General features: G+C 44.3%; 1 protein-coding gene across 1 annotated transcript in view; it reads right to left on the bottom strand.

Annotated features, from left to right (window-relative positions):
- Positions 1-25,053, bottom strand: part of LRP11 (LDL receptor related protein 11) — a 40,123-nt gene extending 15,070 nt beyond the window's left edge. Inside the window, exons 1-4 of the mRNA XM_030195105.1 lie at positions 24,468-25,053; positions 20,643-20,800; positions 9,296-9,437; positions 2,924-3,049 (exon numbers count right to left, since the gene is read on the bottom strand). Of these exons, the coding sequence (XP_030050965.1) occupies positions 2,924-3,049; positions 9,296-9,437; positions 20,643-20,800; positions 24,468-25,053 (1,012 nt within the window). The remainder of the gene's footprint in view (positions 1-2,923; positions 3,050-9,295; positions 9,438-20,642; positions 20,801-24,467) is intronic.
- Positions 25,054-25,630: the final 577 nt, after the last annotated feature.

Raw genomic sequence — 25,630 nt, 5'->3', positions numbered from 1 at the left:
ATATATATATTTATACTGCCACTGTTAATTTTGTCCCGAGTATCCCAATAGACTTATGAACAGGAAGGAAAAAAGCCTCAGAATACAGTTATTGCACTGTACTTTGAACGGTACTAAAACTGCTTACAGTACATTGTTATGCAAAACCTTCTTTCATAATTCATTTATGCCAATATTTATGTCTTTATATTCATCTGAAGTATTTATATGCATGCATGCTACTGTTTATCAAATAATTTAGGATTTATAATTATTATGTACTCAATCATTTTTCTGGATGATGCCCCAGAAAAGGAAATTATGTCAGAGGAAGGCGGGACCGGCAGCCACGAGCAGGAAGAGTGCGGCCCCACAATTTTTTCTCTGTTTTTGTCACCACTGCTGAAACAGCAACAGCAGCAGTGGTGGCCGTGACAGGGGGGTATTGGGTGGGAGTGGGGAGAGCCTGTTGCACGTCTCCTGCTCCCTCAAGATTTTTTTTTTGGGGGGGTGCCACATCGTCACCCTTGAAAACCATTTCCAGTAAAGGTAGATCTCTTACATCTTCTTCAGTAAAGACCGACGCAAAGAATTCATTAAATCTCCCCCATGGCCTTGTCCTCCCTGAGTGCCCCATTTGCTCCTTCGTGATCTAACAGTCCCACAGATTCCCTCACAGACTTTCTGCTTCTGATATACCTGATAAAGTTGTTAATATGAGTTTTTGTCTCTGCAGCCAGTTTTTCTTCATATTCTAACTTGCCAGTACTTATGTTGCTTCTTATTTTCTTCATTCGGATCCTTTTTCCATTCTTTGAAGGATGTTCTTTTGGCTCTAATAGTCTCTTTCCCTTCACCTTTTAACCATGCTGGCTGTCGTTTGCTTTTCTTTCCACCTTTGTTAATACATGGAATGCATCTGGTCTGGGCTTCCATGATAGTATTTTTAAATAATATCCATTCCTGATTTAAGGTCCTAACCTTTGCGACCAATCCTTTTAGCTTCTTTTTAAACAGTTTGCTCATAGCCACCCTTTCGAAAATTAAATGCTGCTACAGTAGATTTCCTTAGTGATTTCACTCCAGATATCAGCTCCAATTTGATCATGTTATGATCACTGTTTCCCAGTGGACCCAACAGCATTACCTCATGTGCTATGCCCTGCATTCTACAAGGACTAGATCTAAAATAGCTCCCCCTGCCACCAGTTGCTCCAAGAAGCAATCCTTTATGATGTCTAGGAATTTTACTTCCCTAGCACTCCCTGATGTAGCATTTATCAGTCAATATTGGCGTAACTGAAATCACCTATTATTAAACTGTTGCCAGTTTGCCAGCTTTCCTAATTTCTGTAAACATTTCTTCATCTAACCATTCTCTCCTGGTGGATGGTAGTTCAGCCCTACCAGTATACTCCTTCCCTTCACACATGGAATTTCTATCCATAAGGATTTCACGCTGCTGTTTCATGTAGAATGTTTATTTTGTTTGACTCGGTTCCTTCTTTAACATATAATACAGCCCCCCCTCCAGTTTGATCCACTTCATCATTGAAGACTGAACTAGGTCCTGCTGTGTGTTCTAGAGGCTATCTGTTAATGCTGTAGGCTGTGGTAGAAAGTTCAAGTTTACAACTATAGTGAAAAGGGTTTTTACACTATGGAAACTAATTAATAAAGTTTGCTTTTTTAAATTCAAGCTGTCTTTATCAAAAAACGTACAATTCCTCTTTTATCCCCAATCTTTAAATCACCACAGCAGAGAGCAAAATAATGTTCACTTACCCAGAGAAATGCCCTCTTCTCTCAGGGCTTCTCAATAAGTTCGATAACAGATTACCTATCTGATCTGGTACTTATACTGGTTTTGGGCACATTAAGGAACCCTTTTACTTAGCTGTGCTAGTATATGGGCTTAACACACCGGTACGCAGGTCTTTCCTGCATGTCCAGCCCATTTCTACTGCAGCCATAGCCTTTTTCTATTTATTTCATTTCTGGCAGTGCGCTAATGTCAGCATTAGTGAAAACCCATTACAAAAAGAATTTGTGTGGGAGCACTTACCGCATACTATTTAATGGCAGCACGTTAACTGAATAGCGCATTTGTGCCCATTCTCCACCCCTAACACATACCTCCAAAAAAATTACTGTGTGGTTAAGCATGCAGATGGCATAACTAATGCAGAATTCTTTAGCTCATCCTTGGTTGGGTCATTTTTGTTGCATTAAGCACACGTTAGCATCTAATGAAGCATAGTCCCTACAATTTTAAAGGTACACTAACAAACGGAGGGGTCCTTTTACAAAGGCACGCTGAAAAATGGCTTTCGGTAGTGTAGACGTGGGTTTTGGGTGCATGTCAATCCATTTTTCAGCATGCCTGTGAAAGGCCTTTTTTTTTTTTGCTGAAAATGCATGTGCGGCAAAATCAAAATTGCCGCGCGTCCATTTTGGGTCTGAGACTTTACCGCCAGTCATTGACCTAGCGGTAAAGTATCTGGACAAGGCCATGGGGGAGATATCTGGACGGTAATGACCTACGTGCATCAAATGCCACTTGGCGCACGTCCGAAAATAAAAAAGATGTTCAGACGCACGTATCGGACGTGTGCCAAAAATGAAATTCCCGCAAAAGCCATGTGGTAGTCAGGCGGTAACTCCATTTTGGCGCACATTGGGCACATGTAGATGCTTATGCAGCTTAGTAAAAGGACCCCCTGAATTTACACTAATGAATATACATCCCTACTGTCTTCATGCATATCAAGCTTTGGTACCAGGTCTGTGAGCAGAACAATAGATAACACATGAAGCCCTTGCACTGTGTGACCTATACTAAGGGACAGCATCTACCATTTACTGAAAAAAAAATAACTAGCACATTTCCATTTCCTCCCTCCAGAATTTTCCTTACTCCAAAACAGGCCATAAGAGTACTTACAGTTCTGGCAAAAGGCTTCATCAGACCCATCAGGACACTGCACCACTCTGTCACAAGCAAACGTGATGTCGATACAGCAGCCATCATCACAGGTGAACTGGTAGCGTGAGCAATCGCCTGTACAACCTGTCATAGCATAACATTCATTCAATGAGTTTCACAAATATCAACTTCATAAGAAACTACACACCATTTAAAACAAAAACATAAAACAAAACTGAGATATTTGGAATTCAGAGACAGGAGAGATTTAAAGTGTTAAAATTATATATATACTGTATGTGAAGGAACTTTGAGACCCTTTTACTAAGGTCTATGCTTCTCCTAACAGAGGATACATTGAGCCTGTTGAGTAGAGTGGACTGACCCATTTTGCTATGACACTTCCCTCCAGGTGTGATTGCAATGATTTAGTCCAGGTCAGTGAATGTCCAGAAGATTCTGATGAGAAGGGTTTTAAGTGAGAGAAGGAAAAAATCAGTCTCTGGTATCTCTCTAAGAGGGTTGGAACTGGTGGAAGGCAGAGGCAGCAGCCCATTGCCCCCACTTCCTGTTTACCATCAGACCTGGTCTTCAACTGGAGAGGAGGAAGCCTGCCTCCTGCCTCTGGTGTCCAGCAGTGGAAGCATAAGATCCCTGAGGTAGTGCTTCTGATACTGCACTGTAAGCAGTTGTTTCTAAGGAAACCAGCTATGGAAGAGAGGGCGGCCCTGATCTGATGATATAAATCACTGCTTTCCAAAATTTTATCCAATATGATTCCATTTTAACACTTAAAATCTCTAGTAACTCAAGATGGTTGAAAACAAAATAACTGATCTTCACTCCCTTCCACTTCCTCTCCCATTTCTTCCTCATCCCATTTATCCAAAACATGAAGGGAACAGTGACAGTAACAATAGAAAGGGCAGCACAGGGCCCAGTGCACCAGTGTGAGCTCACAGACTCCAATGCTCATAATAGGTTTCCATTCTAACAAGAAGCCCACACAGAAGAAGGAGACTGGGCCTGTGAATATTCATTGGTTCACAGTCCCCATGCTGGCTGCCACTATTAGGCATAGTTCACAATGGACACCAAGAGGGAAGGGGAACAGCTCTGTTCCAGTGATTCCATCTACTGATGATGTAACCCCATATGGGGTTCTGTCACATAGCTTGATGCATTCTTTTTGGCTGATATACGAATGGTTCACTAAACTGTATATAACAGATCTGAAAATTTCTGGATGTTGAATCTTTTTCTTCGCTCCCAAAACTATAAGAGAGGTGCATGGCTCTATTTTTCTTTTACCTGAATGTTGGACCCCTGATGCATGGGCCATGTTGGGTCTATGATCATTCAATAAATCTAGCTGTGCCTGTCTCCACTCCTTGTTTTTTTTGTTTTGTTTTGTTGGGGGGCTTTATCCAGGATGCCAAAGGAATCCAGAGGAAGAGAAGAGGAGAGGTGGAAAGGAGCTTAGAGCAGAAACTCAATAATTTGTTGTAGGTACCTATAGGGTGCTTGGGGAGTCAGAGAGCTCAACAGAAAACTCAAAGTACCTGCATATATGAAAACCACTTTGGTTGCACTAGAGAGGGGAGGTATATCAAATCCATCCATAAAAGTCCAAAGGAATGGAAGGAGGAAATCCTAAGAAAGTGTGGAAGTAAGAATCAAAAATATATCCTCCACTGAAAATATATCCTGTGAAGCTGCAGTTTACACTGTTCCAATTGCATTGCTTTACTTGGAAGACATGTGGGCTCATTTTCGAAAGGGAAGGATGCCCATCTTTCGACATAAATCGGAAGATGGGCGTCCTCACAGGGCTGTCCAAATTGGTATAATCGAAAGCCGATTTTGGACGTCCTCAACTGCTTTCCGTCGCAGGGACGGCCAAAGTTCATGGGGGCGTATCGGAGGCATAGCGAAGGCGGGACTTGGGCATGCCTAACACTAGGACGTCCTCGACCCATAATCGAAAGAAACAAGGATGTCCCTGATGAATAGTTGGACTTTACCTGGTTGTGTTTTTCTTACGACCAAGGCACAAAAAGGTGCCCAAACTGACCAGATAACCACTGGAGAGAATCAGGGATGACCTCCCCTTACTCCCCCAGTGGTCACTAACTCCCTCCCACCCTCAAAAAACATCTTTCAAAATATTGATTGCCAGCCTCAGATGTCATACTCAGGTCCATCACAGCAGTATGCAGGTACCTGGAGCAGTTTTAGTGGGTGCAGTGCACTTCAGGCAGGCGGACCCAGGCGCATCCCCCCCTACCTGTTACATTTGTGTAGGAAACAGCAAGCCCTCCAAAACCCACCAGAAACCCACTGTACCCACATCTAGGTGCCCCCCTTCACCCATAAGGGCTATGGTAATGGTGTGCAGTTGTGGGTAGTGGAGTTTGGGGGGCTCAGCACACAAGGTAAGGGAGCTATGTACCTAGGAGCAATTTCTGAAGTCCACTGCAGTGCCCCCTAGGGTGCCCTGTTGGTGTCCTGGCATGTCAGGGGGACCAGTGCACCAAAATGCTGGCTCCTCCCACAACCAAATGGCTTGCATTTGGACGTTTCTGAGATGGACATCCTTGGTTTCCATTATCGCCGAAAATCAGAAACGACCAAGTCTAGGGACGACCACCTCTAAGGACAACCAAATTTCAGGATTTGGGCATCCCTGACCGTATTATCGAAACAAAAGATGGACGTCCATCTTGTTTCGAAAATACTGGTTTCCCCTCCCCGGATGGGGACGTTTTGCGAGGACATCCTCATCAAAACTTGGACGTCCGTTTCGATTATGCCCCTCATGTTGACCTATAAAGTGTTCCTGCCGCATTCCAAACCAGAAATTGCCCCAAGCAAAACCATCCTTTCAGACCTACACTTTTTACTAGATATCTCTGGGGGAACTAATTATAGCCAGGGACCCAAAAGTTCTGTGGCGTCCTATAGCCACTGACCTTTATTAAAAGATAAAAAGAGGCTTATTCCTGTCTGCATTGATGTTGAGACCTACGCAGCAGTCCAGTGTTAGCATTTCAGCACTGCTCTCAACTACAAGGTCGACATGTACTGTAGGAAACTTTTATATATCAAATATTTGCACTTCTATGTTTAACACCCCATCCCAGTGTGCCCAGTGTGTAGTGTTGGCTTTTGTCAAGCATTGCTGCACCAGGTTCAGGCTATAACAGCTGATCAATCTTTTATAAATAACACACGGTGCTAGTGAATTATTAAGCAGCTGAGGCAACAGTAAAAGTATTTTGAATGACATACATCTCTCAGCTCTACAACTTAACTTTAACCATCTTACTGGTTAGACTAGATATATACTGGTCTTTTCTGCTGTCATTTGCTATGTTACTATGATGTCCTCTCATTTTTGAGTCTGAAACACAGCAAGGGGTGAACAAACATGTGGATAAAGGTGAGCCGGTCGATATTGCGTATCTGGATTTTCAAAAGTTATTTGACAAAGTACCTCATGAAAGACTCCAGAGGAAACTGGAGAGTCATGGGATAGGAGGTAGTGTCCTATTGTGAATTAAAAGCTGGTTGAAAGATAGAAAACAGAGAGTAGGGTTAAATTGTCAATATTCTCAATGGAGTAGGGCAGATAGAAGGGGAGAAATGAGAGCGGAGGAGCTTCATTCCTGGCAGGATGCTGCCAGTGCTCAGAAACAACCCTGATGCAGATAAACAGAATGTTATTTGAATTTGACTTATGGCCTCTATATGCACTTGAACTGTATATATTAGACTAGTTTTTTCATAAACTGATTTCGAGTTGTTTGTTCAGCAAAAAGAAAGCTGAAGTTACTCACCAAGGCTGCTGGTCATTTTTTGCTGAGAGCGAACTCTTGAGTATTCCAGGGGGAAAGAGCCTTTTGGCCTACTGGGATTTAGCCTGGTCCCGGCCTGCGCCCAGCTCAAATGGAGTACAATCTATTTTGTGGACCCTGGTCCTGGGTACTTGACCTAGGGAGCTTAGCCGGCAGTCCTGACTGAGGGGTAAACCAGAGTTACACTTACTTATTCTTCTGCAACCTGAATGCTCCCCTGAGACTTCATATTCTCAATATGGTGAGAGCACCTAGCCATGCTGAGGGCCCCTTTCACTAATGGTTAGCAAGCAATGAAAGCATTACCACTAAAATATCAATGGATGTTGACTGCATAACAATATCTAGGTAAAGGTCATAACAAAGGGAAAGACAGAAGGTGATGGGATTCTATGCTTAAACCAGCATCAGCGCCTTTGCAGACACAGAGGTTTAAGCACACATGTTAGTAAATAGGGGCCTGAGTATGGAGAACTTTTTATTTATTAGGATTTATTTACTGCCTTTTTGAAGGAATTCATTCAAGGTGGTGTACAGTAAGAATAAATCAAACATGAGCAATAGACAATTGCAGCAGTAAAAATATTCAAATAGTATGGCTGAGAGGGGCATAATCGAAAGGGGTGCCCAAGTTATCCTGAAGATGTCCTCGCAGGACATCCCGGCGAAGGGGCAGGGAAACCCGTATTATCGAAACAAGATGGGCGTCCATCTTTCGTTTCGATAATACGGTCGAGGACACCCAAATCGCAAAATTTAGGTGGACCTTAGAGATAGTCGTCCTTAGAGATGGTCATCCCCAATTTTTGGCCATAATGGAAACCGAGGACGCCCATCTCAGAAATGACCAAATGCAAGCACTTTGGTCGTGGGAGGAGCCAGCATTCGTACTGCACTGGTCTCCCTGACATACCAAGACACCAACCGGGCACCCTAGGGGGCACTGCAGTGGACTTCAGAAATTGCTCCCAGGTGCATAGCTCCATTACCTTGTGTGCTGAGCCCCCCCAAAACCCACTCCCCACAACTGTACACCACTACCATAGCCCTTATGGGTGAAGGGGGGCACCTAGATGTGGGTACAGTGGGTTTTTGGTGGGTTTTGAAGGGCTCACATTTACCACCACAAGTGCACACAGGTAGGGGGGGATGGGCCTGGGTCTGCCTGCCTGAAGTGCACTGCACTCACTAAAACTGCTCCAGGTACCTGCATACTGCTGTGATGGACCTGAGTATGACATCTGAGGCTGGCACAGAGGCTGGCAATCAATATTTTGAAAGATGTTTTTTGAGGGTGGGAGGGAGTTAGTGACCACTGAGGGAGTAAGGGGAGGTCATCCCCGATTCCCTCCGGTGGTCATCTGGTCATTTAGGGCACATTTTTGTGGCTTGGTCTTAAGAAAATAGGACCAGGTAAAGTCGTCCAAGTGTTCGTCAGGGACGCCCTTCTTTTTTCCATTATCGGTCGAGTCTTTGTACTTTTTGAAAGAGTAAAAAATTGGATTTATTTCTACTTGTTCTACATCAGCTCAGGATTTTGTAGACCTCAATCAAACAGAATGTTAGGAATTATTAGGAAAGGAACAGAGAATATTATAATGCCTCTATATCGCTTCATGTTAAGGCTGCATCTTGAGTATTGTGAACAGTTCTGGCTGTAACTTCTAAAAAAAGATGTAGTGGAACTGGGAAGGGTAGAAAGAAGAGCAATCAAAACGATGAAGGGGATGGAACAACTCTCATATGAGAAAAGGCTAAAGAGATTAGGGCTCTGAGTGGAAGGGGTAACTGTGAATCGATTGTTTACTCCTTCAAAAAGTACAAAGACTAAGGGACACTCCATGAAGTTTTAGAACAAATAGGAGAAAATATATATATTTTTTCACTCAGCCTACAGTTACTACTACTACTACTTAACATTTCTAGAGCGCTACTAGGGTTACGCAGCGCTGTACAAAATAAACAAAGAAGGATGGTCCCTGCTCAAAGGAGCTTACAATCTAAAGAACGAAATGTCAAGTTGGGCAGTCTAGATTTCCTGGGTAGAGGTGTAGAGGTTAGGTGCCGAAGGCGACGTTGAAGAGGTGGGCTTTAAGCAAAGATTTGAAGATGGGCAGGGAGGGGGCCTGGCGTATGGCCTCGGGGAGTTTGTTCCACGCGTTGGGTGAGGCGAGACAGAAAGGGCGGAGCCTGGAGTTGGCGGTGGTGGAGTTAGGCACTGAAACTTACTGCCAGAGCAAGTAGTAAAAGAAGTTGATATAGCTGGGTTTGAAAAAGCTTTGGACAAATGCATGGAGGAAAAGTCCATAAACTGTTATTAAGGTAGACCTGGGGAAAGTCACTGCTTGTACCTGAGGTTAAGTAGCGTGGAATCTTGCTACTCTTTTAAGTTCTGTAGTTATCTGTGACATGGACTGGCCACTGTTGGAAACAGGATATTAGGCTCGATGGACCCTTGGTTTGACCCAACATAGCAATTCCTATGTTCTTACTCTCATTCTTTCCCGTTCTTGAACTTCTACCAGTTTCTCACCTGTTCCACTGTGCTTGACAGGAAGGACTGTGACAGTAATATTGTCAGAGCTCCTTTGGCCAGACGTATCGGTCACAGTCAGCTGGAATGTGTACACTCCCTCTTGTAGGTGAGACAACTGCAACGTTCCTGGTTGTGGCACCTAAGCACAAAGAGAAATCAATGTATTTCTTAATGTGACAGCTTCAGTCTAGCCACTGGAAGAAGGGGAGGGGGAACTCTATGAAATAGATGCTAATGTTTATGCACCTATTATTCATGTAAACGTTCATAATAATCGCACAAATACTGATATGTGTGTACGTTCAACACATAGGTACCAAAAATGCACCTAAGCACCATTCTGTAAAAACTCATACATCTTGTATAACACCTATCTTTCAGGTAGACAGACTTTGGGCAGGACTCACACATTACATATGCCATGGGTACTCAGGGGGGGCCCACAGGTCAGTCGGGTTTTCAGGATATCCCTAATAAATATGCTGGAGAGAGAGATTTGCATGTAATGGAGGTGACAGACATGCAAATCTCTCTCATTACATTACATTACATTTTTTGCTTCTATACTGCAATATCCCCAAAGAGTTCTCTGCGGTGCATAATCTGAAGAAGCAGGACAAAACCCTGGAAAAACATTTATTTAACCTCACAATTAAAATTACAGTCATAACAATCTAAAATAAATTATAAACATAAGTTTTAAGAGCTTTTAAAAGTGCTGAATAGGGAAATATTTGCCAAATATTCAAAGGCAATAAATTCCACCAATGCAATGACTGATAAGAGAATGTACTGTTGGATAAAGTTTTATATATTACACCCTTCTCATACCTATTTATTAGGGAAAGGGATTGGGATTTGATATACTGCCATCCTGTGGTTACAATCAAAGCAGTGTATATATATGATATACAGGTACTTATTTTGTACTGTGGGCAACAGAGGGTTAAGTGACTTCCCTAGAGTCACAAGATGCTGCAGTGGGACTTGAACCCCATTCCCTTGGTTCTCAGGCCTCTGCACTAAGCATTTGACCACTCCAGGATAGTCCAAAGGAATACCACCTGGAGTGACAACTCCAGGAGAGCCAGCAGTAAAAAAACAATGAACACCAGTGATAATAAATTTTATCCTGGTTGCTATACTGGTGTTCACTGGCGTTTTCACTGCTGGCCTTCCTGGAGTTGCCATTCCAGCTGGTATTTCTTTTGTTTCTTTCACTGCCTCTTCAACATCTCTCTCTCTCTCTTCAGTAGGGGTATCCTGAAAGCCTGACTGGCCTAGGACAGGTCTGAGTACACCTGAAGTATTCTGTAAGTTATGTGCATATCTCTGGTATTCAGGTGTGCTTACACCGGCGCTACTGCTGGCTTAACTGCTCGCTCTTAAATTATAAGCATATAGGACCAGTTTCAATATTTGGTGCTTAAAAAAATTCGGTGACAGAAAAACTCACGCTTTGCGATTCTATAAACCTCTCCTAAAGTTAGGCGCAGTTTACAGAATATCCGTAGCACCTGTCCCTGTGACTAAAATTTAGGCACCACCATTTATGCTAACTAAAACCTGATGTAAATGTCCGCACCAAATTTAACATGGATCAAGCATATTCTATAACAGTGTATGTAATTTATAAGAATGCCCAGGGAACGACCATGCCCTTCTCATGGCTACGCCCCCTTTTGAGATCCACATATTAGAATTTACACGCACCACTTTACAAAATATGCTTAGAAAGTTGTGCGCATAAATTCTAATTAGTGCCAATTAGTGCTGATAATTACTTGTTAGTGGTCAATTATCAGTGCTGCTTGGCTTGTTAAACAATTAAGCTGTACATGCAAATTGGCCGCAAGGCCAATTTGCATGTGCAACTTTAGTCACCATATGTAGAATCTATGTGGGGGTGGGGGGGTACTATATTTCATCAGCTATGCTTCTGTCCTCTAAGGAACATAGGTACCTATTTTCATTATAGAACATGCACCAATCAGACATCTTCTGTATATCTCAGCTATATACAGTGGGGGAAATAAGTATTTGATCCCTTGCTGATTTTGTAAGTTTGCCCACTGACAAAGACATGAGCAGCCCATAATTGAAGGGTAGGTTATTGGTAACAGTGAGAGACAGCACATCACAAATTAAATCCGGAAAATCACATTGTGGAAAGTATATGAATTTATTTGCATTCTGCAGAGGGAAATAAGTATTTAATCCCTCTGGCAAACAAGACCTAATACTTGGTGGCAAAACCCTTGTTGGCAAGCACAGCGGTCAGACGTCTTCTGTAGTTGATGATGAGGTTTGCACACATGTCAGGAGGAATTTTGGTCCACTCCTCTTTGCAGATCATCTCTAAATCATTAAGAGTTCTGGGCTGTCGCTTGGCAACTCGCAGCTTCAGCTCCCTCCATAAGTTTTCAATGGGATTAAGGTCTGGTGACTGGCTAGGCCACTCCATGACCCTAATGTGCTTCTTCCTGAGCCACTCCTTTGTTGCCTTGGCTGTATGTTTTGGGTCATTGTCGTGCTGAAAGACCCAGCCACGACCCATTTTTAAGGCCCTGGCGGAGGGAAGGAGGTTGTCACTCAGAAATGTACGGTACATGGCCCCATCCATTCTCCCATTGATGCGGTGAAGTAGTCCTGTGCCCTTAGCAGAGAAACACCCCCAAAACATAACATTTCCACCTCCATGCTTGACAGTGGGGACGGTGTTCTTTGGGTCATAGGCAGCATTTCTCTTCCTCCAAACACGGCGAGTTGAGTTCATGCCAAAGAGCTCAATTTTTGTCTCATCTGACCACAGCACCTTCTCCCAATCACTCTCGGCATCATCCAGGTGTTCACTGGCAAACTTCAGACGGGCCGTCACATGTGCCTTCCGGAGCAGGGGGACCTTGCGGGCACTGCAGGATTGCAATCCGTTATGTCGTAATGTGTTACCAATGGTTTTCGTGGTGACAGTGGTCCCAGCTGCCTTGAGATCATTGACAAGTTCCCCCCTTGTAGTTGTAGGCTGATTTCTAACCTTCCTCATGATCAAGGATACCCCACGAGGTGAGATTTTGCGTGGAGCCCCAGATCTTTGTCGATTGACAGTCATTTTGTACTTCTTCCATTTTCTTACTATGGCACCAACAGTTGTCTCCTTCTCGCCCAGCGTCTTACTGATGGTTTTGTAGCCCATTCCAGCCTTGTGCAGGTGTATGATCTTGTCCCTGACATCCTTAGACAGCTCCTTGCTCTTGGCCATTTTGTAGAGGTTAGAGTCTGACTGATTCACTGAGTCTGTGGACAGGTGTCTTTCATACAGGTGACCATTGCCGACAGCTGTCTGTCATGCAGGTAACGAGTTGATTTGGAGCATCTACCTGGTCTGTAGGGGCCAGATCTCTTACTGGTTGGTGGGGGATCAAATACTTATTTCCCTCTGCAGAATGCAAATAAATTCATATACTTTCCACAATGTGATTTTCCGGATTTAATTTGTGATGTGCTATCTCTCACTGTTACCAATAACCTACCCTTCAATTATGGGCTGCTCATGTCTTTGTCAGTGGGCAAACTTACAAAATCAGCAAGGGATCAAATACTTATTTCCCCCACTGTAGGTGCACTATCATAGATGTGTAAGCAACTCCCACTTATCATTCACAGAGGGTCCTTTTACTAAGCTGCGGTAAAAGGGGGCCTGTGCTAGTGTCAACTTGTGCTTTTGATGCACACTGAGGACTCTAACCGCATCAGGTAAAAGGCTCTTTTTTTCTGGAACAGAAATGGCCATGTGGTAAGTGAGCCAGTCAAGCACAGCGAGGGTGACAAATGATTGAACAGTAGAGGATGTTCAATATATTGTAGCTTTATTGTAACATCCAAGACGACACGAGTCATGTTTCAGCCAAATACGACTCGAGTCGAGTCTTGGATGTTACAATAAAACTACAATTTATTGAACATCGTCTACTATTTAATCATTTGTCTCCCTCGCTGTGCTTGACTGGTTTGCATGACAGCAAGGGTTGCTGTTCCTCTGTTTTTTTGCTGTGCCATGCGGTAAGTGAACCTCTTGCTGCGTGGCCATACCGGGGGGAGCACTTACTGCAACCCATTGGATTTTGTATTGAAAATCCTTCAATAAAAATATCTGAACTAAAACAAAAACCTAGTCTAAGTAACTAATGTCAGACTTATGGATAAATTGTTGGAAGAATGAGCAGGTGCCAGGTTTCTGACCTCAATATTTGACCTTTAAATTGTCAGTTTCCAGACCCCAAGAGCTGACCTTAAGAGGATCAACTGGTGACAGTTGAGGCTCCTTTGTTTCCTCACTGCTGCTGCTGTGTTGGCAGTTTTCGATGTCATACTCCTGGTCTTAGCATCTGCAACATTCAGCGTGGTGTCATCTGCCATCATTTTCAATCTGCAATTGCAGTTCTTGAATTCTGGCACATTGAGTCAGGAACCTCAACACTAACACTATCACTAACTAAAATAAAGATCTGAAGAAATATAATTATATATTTAGTAAAGACAAACAAAACTGAAATTAGAGAGAAAAGGGTGGCTGAAAAAATTATTGTCAGAAGTGTGTAGCAACTAATTGCGGGACAGTGCACCAAAACGTATCTTTGAACAACCACAAACGAATTCAGACTGAGGTGTTTATAAGAAAGCAGCTGCACATTAATCCTCCAGCTTATGAGAGTGATTCATCATGCTGGTTAATAGAGAAACCTAGGCAATACAAGCTAGTCAAAAATCTCCCTGCTTTTCACTCATCCCCTTGTGGCACCACTCCGCCATCAGACCTGCATTTCTTTCCTCCTTTCCTATATATGATATAACTTCTTTTCTTACTTCCTTAGTATTATGATTACATCTTGCAAACCACTCATAATGGTCTTCTGAATGGACAGTATATCAAATATTGATTAAACTTGAAACAACAGCGGAAACTACCATGGCCCTTCTATTTTCTTTCCACATTTTTCTTCATGAACTGGTCCTGAATGTGACTTTCTTTTATCTTCTGCTAGGGATGAACTTTGACAGTAAACTTCTACACCGTGACAACAAAAAGGGCTGCTTGTTATACAGTACAATATCTCCAGTGTGCAGGTGGACAAACGATCTTGCGTCTGGAACAGCCCCAGGTCAGATGGTAAACCCAAAAGAATGAAGTTCTTGTTCCCTGGCTGCCTAGGGAAAGCAGATGCAAATACAGTCCCTACATCAAGCCCTCTGTTTCCCTCCTCCTGTGTCATGAGCATGTAACATACTTCATTTAGAGGGGGGTCTTATACAAAGGCATGCTAGCATTTTTAGCATGTGCTAAAAATTCATGTGTTAAGCACTAAGATGCCCACAGGAATATTATGGGCAACTTAGCTTTTAGCAAATGCTAATTTTTAGAGCACGCTAAAAACACTAGTGTGCCTTTGTAAAAGGGGCCTTTAATCGGGTAGTTGTCTTCTGTCTTACCAATACACAATCTGTCTGATTTCTAAGAATGGGTAGTCAGAAAACAGTGGCCTGTGGTAGTGTTAGTGTGTGCAATTGCCACATGCTGAGGCCAATTTTTACTGTGGCCATTAAAAGCCTTTTCTTTTTCAATTGGCGTCCTCAACAGCCATGTGCTAATTTCACAATTAGTGTGCAGACATTACTGCCTGAGCCCTTACCCCCACCTATTTACTTGGCGGTAAGGGTTCACGTGCTAATCCAGCAGTATTTGGGCAGTGTGCGGTGATGGCCACACACTGTCCAGTTACCATTGGGCACACCCACTCCCCACCCCCCACACTATTTTCTAACATGGGAAATGGCACGCAGCAAGAGCAGAAATACCACAGGGCATCTGGGCCCCTTAGTGCACTCTCTCTTGAAAGAATGCGCACTATTATTGACAAATGATAAAATGCAAATTTTCATGTTTTCTTTTTTGCTCATTTTCATTCGATAATGATAAGCAACAACATGGGATAAGTAATTGACATTTCCGATATAATTGCAAACAAATGCTCATCCTCACCAACTTCATCTATAAATTCTCAGTACAAAAAGTGCACCGTACATGTGAATTCTTTCCGAAGCCCACATTCAAGTGCTGTAACACTGTGATATTAATCAGAGGCGTAGCCAGGTTTTCATGTCAGGGGGAGCAGACTTTTGTAAATTAGGCGCTGGTCAGTGTCAGACAGGCGGCAGTGCCAGTATTGTCACTCAGGTACAGTGACTGTGGCCGGCAATGATTAATACAGGCTGCCTCTGCTTCATCCCACCTACAAGGAAACTGGAAGTTACATCAGGAGGCGGGAGGTAGCAGAGGTCCTGGGACCAGCCAGAGCATGCTGTCTGTCTTAACTGCAAGTAAAATTATTCAAATTGTGACCATCACCTCAGAATACTCCTTCCACTGGTAGACACTTTGTTTAAATCAGATGGGCTTTTGTTTGTGTGGTGACTCTACAGGATGTGGAGCCCGTTAGTCCTGAGCATTTTTATTTTTGGTGACAAGGGCCACCAAAGGCAGCCCTTGCCCCAGAACCTACTTTCAAATAGAGCCAAACAGTTTATGAAATAACACAAAACCCTGCAAAAAGACATTAAAACCTATACAGGGAATGCCTGTGGGGCCAGCCAGAGGCAGTTTGCTTTACTTGTTGATGCTGCCGGCAGGCATAGAAACACTGGAGGTCTGCCGAGGAGAAAGGCCAAGAGAGATATAGGACTACGCAGGGCAGGGCAGGGGAAAGAGGGAGAAATGCTGGATCAAGTGCTGTGCAATTCCCCGTGTGACCCCGTAGGGATGCCTAGGCCAGTGGTTCTCAACTTTTTTTCAGTCAGGACACACATGATGGATGATGCTTGCAGCCATTACACCCTGGCCACATAATTCTCATGGACCTTGGTCTGAAACAGTATATCAGTTCTTATATATTAAATGTAAACATGCTCTGCATCCACAAAAACCTTATCTCCCCCACAACAGTGTAGATCATAACTAGCACTGCTTTTTGTTTCCCCTCTCTCTCCCCTCTCTGAGTCAAACACCACTGTTTCCCCTCTCTCTCTCTACCCCCCCCCCCAGTCCAGCACTGCATTCTTTCCCCCTCTCTCTCCCCTCTCTGAGTCAAACACCACTGTTCCTCTCTCTCTCTACACCCCCAGTCCAGCACCGCATTTTTCCCCCTGTCTCTCCCCTGAGTCCAGCACCACTTTCTTCCCCCCATTCTCCCCTTCCCCCGAGTCCAGCACCAGTTTCTCTCCCCCTCTCTCCCCCCCTCTCTCTCCCCCTCTTTGAGTCCAACACCACTATTCCCCCCTCTCTCTCTCCAGCCCCCCAATCCAGCACCGATTTATTTCCCCCTCTCTCTTCCTTGAGTCCAGCATCGCTTTCTTTCCCCCTCTCTCCCCTTCCCCCGAGTTCAGCACCAGTTTGTTTCTCCCTCTCTCCCCTCTTCCGAGTCCAGCACCGCTTTCTGCACCCCCCCCCAGACCGTCAAACCTGCTTCATTTAGCAGCCCCTGCATTGATAAGCAAGTTTCCAGAGCTGCTTGAGATCCTTCCTTCCCTCTACCACATCCCGCGCTGCTGTAACTCTTCTTCCTGTTTGCGCGAGGGTGGGAGTTGTGACGCAAGCAGAGAGGGAAGGATCTGACACCGGGCTCAATCAGGCTGCTTGTTTAGCAGCGGAAGCAGCTCCTGCAGCAATAACAAAGTAGCCTTGACAGGATGGGGTGGGGGAGAAGGAGAACAGAGAGTGGCGTTGGGCTTGGAGAGGGAGGCGTGCTGAATGTGACGGCCAGACAGGCAGCAGGCAAGAGAGTGATCCAGGCAGCAGGTCAAGAGAGTAATCCAGGTACCGGCAAAGTCAGTAGGCAGGCAGCAGACATGCGAGTAATCCAGGTACAGGCAAGGTCAGGAGGCAGGCAGCAGACACAAGAGTAATCCAGGTACAGGCAAGGTCAGGAGGCAGGCAGCAGACACAAGAGTAATCCAGGTACAGGCAGAGTCAGGAGGCAGGCAGCAGACACGAGAGTAATCCAGGTACAGGCAAGGTCAGTAGACAGGCAGCAGACACAAGAGTAATCCAGGTACAGGCAGAGTCAGTAGGCAGGCAGCAGACACGAGAGTAATCCAGGTACAGGCTAAGTCAGCAACAAAGAACAAAGTAGAGGAGAAGCACACTACTGAGCAAGTAACACCTACCAAAGTAGAAGCCGAAGCAAGGAGTCTAGGGAGAGCTCAGCTGATAAAGTGCTGGCATCTGACATCAGCAGGAAGAAGGGGCACAGCCATAGGACAAGAGCAGGGGAAGGAGGAACTGGAAGACCAATAGGAGAGAAGCAAGGGAAGCCAGGCAGAGGAAGAGCAGACCCAGGTGGGTGGAAGCAAAGCAATCAAGGAGCCTGGAAGCCAGGCAGAGAGAGAGAGAGCAGAGCCAGGTGCATGGAAGCAAAGCAATCAAGGAGCCTGCAGCCAGAGAAGAACTACACACACACATGGCTCAGGGCTGTGCCAGTCAAGTATGTGTGTCGATGGGACCCTGCGCAGCCCGAGGACGCCGCTTGCGTTGAGGTAGGGGAAATGACAATGGCCATATTCACTACTGGATTTCAGTATGTTTTCTGCAAAACGTACAACATCGGATTTAGATGTCATATTGAAAATAAGTACATAAGTAATGCCACACTGGGAAAAGACCAAGGGTCCATCGAGCCTAGCATCCTGTCCATGACAGCAGCCAATCCAGGCCAAGGGCACCTGGTGAGCTTCCAAAACATACAAACATTCTATACATGTTATTCCTGGAATTGTGGATTTTTCCCAAGTGCATTTAGTAGTGGTTTATGGACTTGTTCTTTAGGAAAATGCCGCTCCATGTGTTAGCATACCTTTGCTTCTGTGGGAAAGATAATTACACCTCTAAAAGTGTAGTTAACATTTATGTAATAATCCAATTTGCTAATATTAGCACATGCTGTGTTGTTATATTTGCTTAATAATGACTTATCAGGTGCCATCTTAATAAGCAGTAATGATGGGGCAGGATTGAAAGGAAATCTCTTCTACCCAAAGAAGACTACAAATGGGAAGAAGATTTCTGGGGGGGGGGGGGGGGGGTTTGAGAGGTCCAGGGGGACTTTTAAATGTAATAGATACACATTTTCAATGTTCTTATCACGTTCTTTGAATATGCAGTATGTAGTTGTTTGTAAGATTCTTTAGAATATAATAAAGATGATGTTTCCATAAAATAGTTCATGCTGTTACTTGGGGGGAGGGGAGCCCATCAGTGCCATCACGAAAAAAAGGTGTTTTGTTTTGGAAATGACAATAAAACAAGAAACGTCATTCCAAATAATAGTATATCCAATGATTTTGAAGGTTATTTAGTAGCATCTGTTTTGCATCCACTTCCCCTTCTTCTTCAAGTTTATTTGAGCACACAATAAACATTTTGAGGCCAATATTCAAAGGTTTTAAGGGCCCTTTTAATAAGGTGCACTAACAGATTTAGCACGTGCTAAATGATAAGATGCCGATAGGAATGTAATGATCTTATCATTTAGCGCAGGATGATCATTGGTGTATGCCAAATCCATTAGCACATCTTAGTAAAAGGACCCCTTAAGCTGTAATTGTGAGAGCTGGACTCCTAAATTGTCCTCTTTGAAAATGTACTAGGGCTAAGTACCTAACTTTTTGCTCCTAGTTTCCTAAATTTTGGGAGCATACAAAGTAGGTGGCAATGGGTGGGGAAAATACTTAGGAGGCTAGGACCAATTTTCAACATTTTATATCTAAATTAGGATTCTAATTCTGGCTTAAAATTAGCAGCATAACTTTTAAGCTCTTAAAGTTAGGTGAATTTTCAGCTGAAAATTTAGGCTGCTAAATTTGGTTAAAATAAGAGACAAATTTAGGAATATAAGTTAAGGGGGATTCTATATATGGCACCTAAAAAATCTGTTCCGAAAACATTTTCGCCTAAGTGTATTCTATAAGCAGCGTCTAGATTTAGGCGCGGTATATAGAACACACTTAGTTGACACCCTAGCGCCTAAATCTATGCAGCTCCATTTACACCAATGAAAACATGGCATAAATCCCGGCACATAGATTTAGGCGCAAACGGCCATATTCTATAACAGTGCATGTAAATTTTGGAATGCCCATGAAATGCCCATTTCCCCACCTATAACCACATCCCTTTTTGCCTGCACTATTAATGTTTAGGCGATGTGCATTACAGAATATACGTTAGTAATTTACGCATGTAAATTTTAATTATTGTCAATTAGTGCTCAAATTGCTTACGTGCTGTTAACAACGCTGATTGGCTTGTTAAGCCAATTAAGTTACGCACATTGTTATAGAATACACACTCTTTAGAAGTGGGTGGAACTTTGCTCTTGGCCTACCCTTGTAAATGTATAGTCCGATTAGGACTAACAAAGTATGCTTTCTTCTCACCAGACCATTTAAAATCTTTTCTAGATTCAAAAACTTGGAAGCCTAAAGAATAGATTTGGGAGCAGCATGAAGCCTTTCTTTTTATATGAGTATATGATATGTAAGAATCTTCTCTAATACGTTGATTGTCCCCCCCCCCCCCCTCTTTTATTGTGGTCTAAGGAAGCAAAAATGAAGAATAATGGATAAATGGAATAATAGTTATATGTTTACCTATTGTTTATATTTTTGAGTAAATAATGGAAGACTGTTATATAAGTTTAAAAATTATTATACTGCTGTATTGCTGTGACATTGTAAGATTATTACTTGTCATTTATTTTGAAAATTATAAATAAAGAAATAAAAAAAAAAAGAATACACATGGATTTTGGCACAGAATGCTAGGCACGCTATATAGAATCTGAGGGTAAGTTCCTAAGGGGTTCTTTTACTAAGCCATGGTAAAAAGTGGCCTGCAGTAGTGCGAGCACGTCTTTTGGGCACATGTTCAGCCATTTTTTTACTGCATCTAGAAAAAGGGCCTTTTTTTAAGGGGTCGAAAAATGGTGTGGTAAACTTGAAACCAGTGCGCATCCGTTTTCAGTCTGAGACCTTACCACCATCCATTGACCTAGTGATAAGGTCTCACGCGCTACCAATGCAGTAAGCATGCAGAGTGGACCAACTGCTGTTTACCACCGGGTAAGCGGCCCGCACTAGAAAATAGAAATTTATTTTCTACCGTGGGATTCAGCGCATGCCAAATTCGGAATTACTGCCCGGCTCACGCGCTAGGCCCTCCCGTGCCTTTGTAAAAGGGCCCCTCAATTTGTGTTCAATATTGTCTTTCTTGTATTCATGTGCTTATTATACATACCTTCGTATCTACTGAGGGTTGACCGTGAACCAAAGCCCATTCGTAACGGACAATCCCATGATCATCTATACTTTCCCGGCCATCCAAAACAACCCAGTCTACAGGCAACTGTAGTACCACATCTTGTCCAGCATTGCTGTGTGGAGGCTCATCACTGCCTGTAACAAAAGAAGAAATTTAAGGAGAATATCAAATATTCAAGTTTGCTAAACATTTACATTATTTCCTGGTTTCCTGATTGTACCTTTATATTGCATTACTTTCTATTGTGATGACTTGCGGTGATTTCCAAACCAGAACTGGGCAACTCCGATGGCCAGTTAGCTGGCTAACTTCAGTGCTGTTATTTTTTTTTCTTGGTGCCATTTTGAAATTTCATAAAATATAAAATTGATCAAGGCATAAACCCACCTATTATGGAGGCAAGTCTGTAACTGGTGTTTTGCCTTAGGCATTCCAATGGGGCATTCTTAGCTCCAATTCTATAAGAGCAGTTAGTCATGCCTAAGTTGATTTATTTAGATTTTGCTCACACCTTTTTTAGTAGTAGCTCAAGGTGAGTTACATTCAGGTACTCTGGATATTTCTCTGTCCCAGGAGGGCTCACAATCTAATGTTGTACCTGAGGCAATGGAGAGTTAAGTAACTTGTCCAAGATCACAAGGAGCAGCAGTGGGATTTGAAATGGCCACCTCTGGCTATCAAGACCAGTGCTCTAGCCACTAGGCCACTCCTCCACTCTCATTGGGGCGGGTTAGCTTTGGATTCTTGCATACAGGGAGTCTTGCATCGGGGAGGGGGAGGGAAAACTGATCAGGGGGTTATTGACTTTGGAGATTATTGCTTCAGGGGAGTCAGGGTATCTTTGGTGGTTTGGGGCCAAGGCTGTGCAAACTGCTGTCTCTTGAAGTGGTGTTAAAGGCACTTATGCTATCTGCAGCAATGTACTGCACACTGTCAGTTCTTGACACTTTCTATCCCTGTTCATAAGCAGCCACATTCCTGCTTCAATGCACACTAAACAGCACCAGATTTTTATTACACTAGTTAATTTTAATGAGGTTAATGTAGGTCCACATTAATGGTCGGTGCTTGCTAATACCCACACTAACTGCTTAGGGCACCTTGGTAAACAGGCCCCATATTTACTCATTTATTTAGCAACATTTGATTTCACATCTCCCCCTAATCATTCCAAGGCAAATTACATTATTAAAAAATGCATTAAAAAAAACAATGAGACAACTTCTCCCTGACCCCTGTCCTTTGTAAGCCCTTAGTACAAATCCAATCAATGCTCAGTCAAAAGCCAAGTTTTCACTTTTTTTACAAAAAGAAAGAAAATTTTCCTTCAGTTTGCAATCCAGCAACAAATAATTTCAGAAAAGAAGCCAGAAGAGGCAAAAGTCTGAGATTTAGTCCTTCTAAGTTGCACCTCCTCTCCTTCGCCCGCCCCCCCCCCCCCCCCCCGCAACAGAAGAGACAGGAATGACTGATCAGAAGAGCTTTAAGTATGATCTGGAACGTAAGGCTTCAAGAGTAACACCAATAACAAAGGACCTCCATGAAGGAGCAACTTAGAAATCAAGCAGAGTGCACACTAAAGTCTTCTTGGAACCAATGAAGAGATTCAAGCAATGGTGTAACATGATCTAAAGTCTTCTTTCACAGAGTAAAGCACACAACCCTATATTGTGCAAGTTGAAGTCTTTTAAGTTGATACTGAAGCAAGCCTGCATATACATTACAGTAATGAAGCCTAAAAGTAAGAAAAGTGTTAATCAAAGTAGGTCCTCTTAGCTTATCCAAGTACAAACACGCTGCTGAAGCTGGAAAGTACCAAACAACGGCATACTAGTGGAAATCTAATACCGTATTGATAAATCCTTGTCCAACTAAACACATGGGGGGATAAGGAGCCCTGGCATTGACTATCTGGGGTTACAGGATAGGTTGTTATTAGTACCTGGTGTTTTCCTCCAGGCCCGCCCAGCGCGCCAGCCCCAGCTCCCATTACCGGCCACTGCTGCTTTTCCTGTTGAGCAGCAGGGCCGGTGCTATAAAAAGAAGACGCGCTCAGCTGACTGAGCTGAGCGCAGAGAGCTAACGACACAAAATGTTGAAAAAAAAGTGTGCACCGCAGGCAGCCTTGAGGCATTGGCTGCTGGCTCTGCAGGCTCCTCCCGTCTCTTACGTCACTGCCCCTGCGTCGCTCCAGGGGCAGTGACGTAAGAGACGGGAGGAGCCTGCAGAGCCAGCAGCCAATGCCTCAAGGCTGCCTGCGTTGCCATGCTTTTTTTTTTCAACATTTTTTGTCGTTAGCACTTAGCTCAGTCAGCTGAGCGCTTCTTGTTTTTGTAGCGCCGGCCCTGCTGCTCAACAGGAAAAACAGCAGTGGCTGGCAATGGGAGCTGGGCTGGCGCGCTGGGTGGCCTGGAGGAAAAGTGGGCGGCCAGGGCCCGTCCGTGGCTACACCCATGAAAATTTAAGCTACTTGCACAGGTTACCATTGAGCACTGCTTGTGGAATGTGGCAGCGCGGAACTGAGGTAAGCGGCGAGGGTAAGCACCGTGGCGGCACCCTCCAGAGGTTGGCGCCCCTCTGCAGTGCTTACCCCGCTTACTGTGTTGGCACGGCCCTGAGTTCAGCCCATGGCTGGAAGCAGCTTACCAGCTGCTTACTGATATGGGCTGAATATCGGGCCTAGAATATTCCCAACAAATCTTCACTCTTTTTGGTATATTTTCTAGAACAAATTTTTAAGGACCATCATAGCCTTTCCAAGCTGAAAAGAAAACATTCCCAAGAGTTCCACAGTTGCTCTAATCATAGAACCATATTGCAAAAAACATTTTCATATTCTATAACAATGCACATAAATTTGTGCAATGACCTGCCCATTCCACACCTACAACCATGCCCCCTTTTCAACTATGTAACTTAGAATTACATGCATCACATTACAGAATGTGCTTAGATAGTTGTGCACGAAAAATTCTAATCAATGCCAATAAGTGTCAATAATTCCTTGTTAATTGGCAGTTATCAGCACTGATTGGCTTCTTAACTAATTAACTTGCGCTTGCAAATACTGCCCGATTTGCATGTGCAACTTATGTCACGCTATATAGAATCCAGGGGTTAATGACCACCCTTGTCTGTCCTATCTTGGAGGCCTGTTGCTCTATCAAATCATTAGTATGAGTAGATCTACAGAATTTCACAATAAGGTAAACCCAATTCATGCCTCAGTTGTTATTTCACAGCACGTTTCTTCTCCAGTTAGTAGAAATCGAAGGCTACTTAAATCTAATCAACTAGCAATCTGTTTCATAACAACCTACTACACTTAAAAGAGCACTGCTATCAATGAGGAATGGTAATTTCGAGATTATTTATTATTCTTTGTATTCAAAGGTGGTTGTTGAGAAATGCTAATTTGTGCGTTTTCCCCTATCCATGTAGTATCTAAAATTGCTGGCGCTATCGATAAAGGATCTTTCTTGTCTACGCACTGAGTTCTCGGTTTGCTCTTGTGGGGGGGTTTTTTTTCTCGTTATTTGCAAAGCACTCCATTACAGTGTAACCGGCTGACTTAATCCTATTATTCATGGCTACCATCTGGCAGGAAAGAAATTTCCATTATCATGCAGTGTGCCTAAGAAAGCAGTCAAAGAAAAGGCCTTTCCTCTTGTGCAAGGTTCCAACCTCTCTATACCCATCTCCCTCCATAAAGAATAGACACGAATGATTGTAATAAACAGGGTTCCAACAGGACCAAAGCTAACAAGCAAATCGAGAGCCAAGCAGGGGGGGTTTCCTTACCTGGCCGCGGCCGGGTGCTATTGTGAGCTGCCTGCAGACTGTAACTGCTGTAGCCCCGGTGCTGCGAGAAGCTGCAGAGATTGCTGCCGCCGGCGCCCCTGCAATCGAAGAGGTAACAGCTCCGGGCCGGACCCGGCGGCGGAGGTTCCGGTTGCTGCAGCACGGCCACCGAGCAGCGCGGCTCCCCGCAGCAGGCAGCCAAGCACTGCCGCCAGTCCCACACGCCGGCGGGAGCCCTCAGGAAGGTGGCACCGGCTGCCAGCGAGTCCTTGGTGCGGATGATGCAGTCCGGGGCCAGGGAAAAGTGGCCGCGGCTGCAGGTGGTGGCGGCAAACGTCCCGATCGCATCATCCTCCTCCTCCGTTGGCTCGGTTTCCTCGCCCTGGCGCTGCAGCTGGAGGCGGAACTCCTCCAGCAGCTCTTCCACCCCGGAGATCCGGGAGCGCAGCTCAGACAGCTCAGGTTCCGGGGAGCGTAGCCGGAGGCGGCTTTCAATCCTCGGGCAGCGGCACAGCAGAGCAAAGAGTAGCAGTAGCGAGACAACCCCGCCGCTCCGCGCCACCTGGCACCCCGCCGTCCCGGCCATGCAGCACCGATTCCCCTCCGGCCCGATATGGGATATGCAGCGGAGGGGGAAGGAGCCAGACACGCCCCCGCCACAGCGCGGGCAGGTAATCTCCCTCCTCCAACCTGTCACCCTACGCCCCCCGCCCTCACTTCACTCCCCAAGCACAGGTTGGCCCTGTGAGAGCGATCAGCACCTGCGGCGGGGAACAGCTCCCTCCCCTTTGTGCCCCCTACACAGTGCGGAAAGGTCTACCTCCCCCTTCCTATCGGCCCCGCTCTGACGTCACAGCGGAGCGCAGTCCTGATCTCAGCACCAGCCAGTGTGGACAGCGCCCCCGAGTCTTCAGCAGGGCTCTAAGCCTAGCTTTCTTGTTTTAGTTTATTGGGTTTTTCGTTCGTTTGTTTTCTTTTACACAGCCCTTCCTCTCTCTTTTCTTTTTTTTTTTTTTTTTAAGTTCAATATATTTTTATTGATTTTTTTAACAGAGAAACTGACAGAACTGACAACAGGAAATATGCAATAATCATCGGTATCTCGCAGAAACCCAAACAAGAGTCCACGGGAGTGTGTTATATAAACACATCAAAACAAAAAT

This window comes from Microcaecilia unicolor, chromosome 3 (assembly GCF_901765095.1).
Source record: "Microcaecilia unicolor chromosome 3, aMicUni1.1, whole genome shotgun sequence".
Taxonomy (NCBI): Eukaryota; Metazoa; Chordata; class Amphibia; order Gymnophiona; family Siphonopidae; genus Microcaecilia; species Microcaecilia unicolor.
This window is presented reverse-complemented; position numbering and strand designations above follow the sequence as displayed.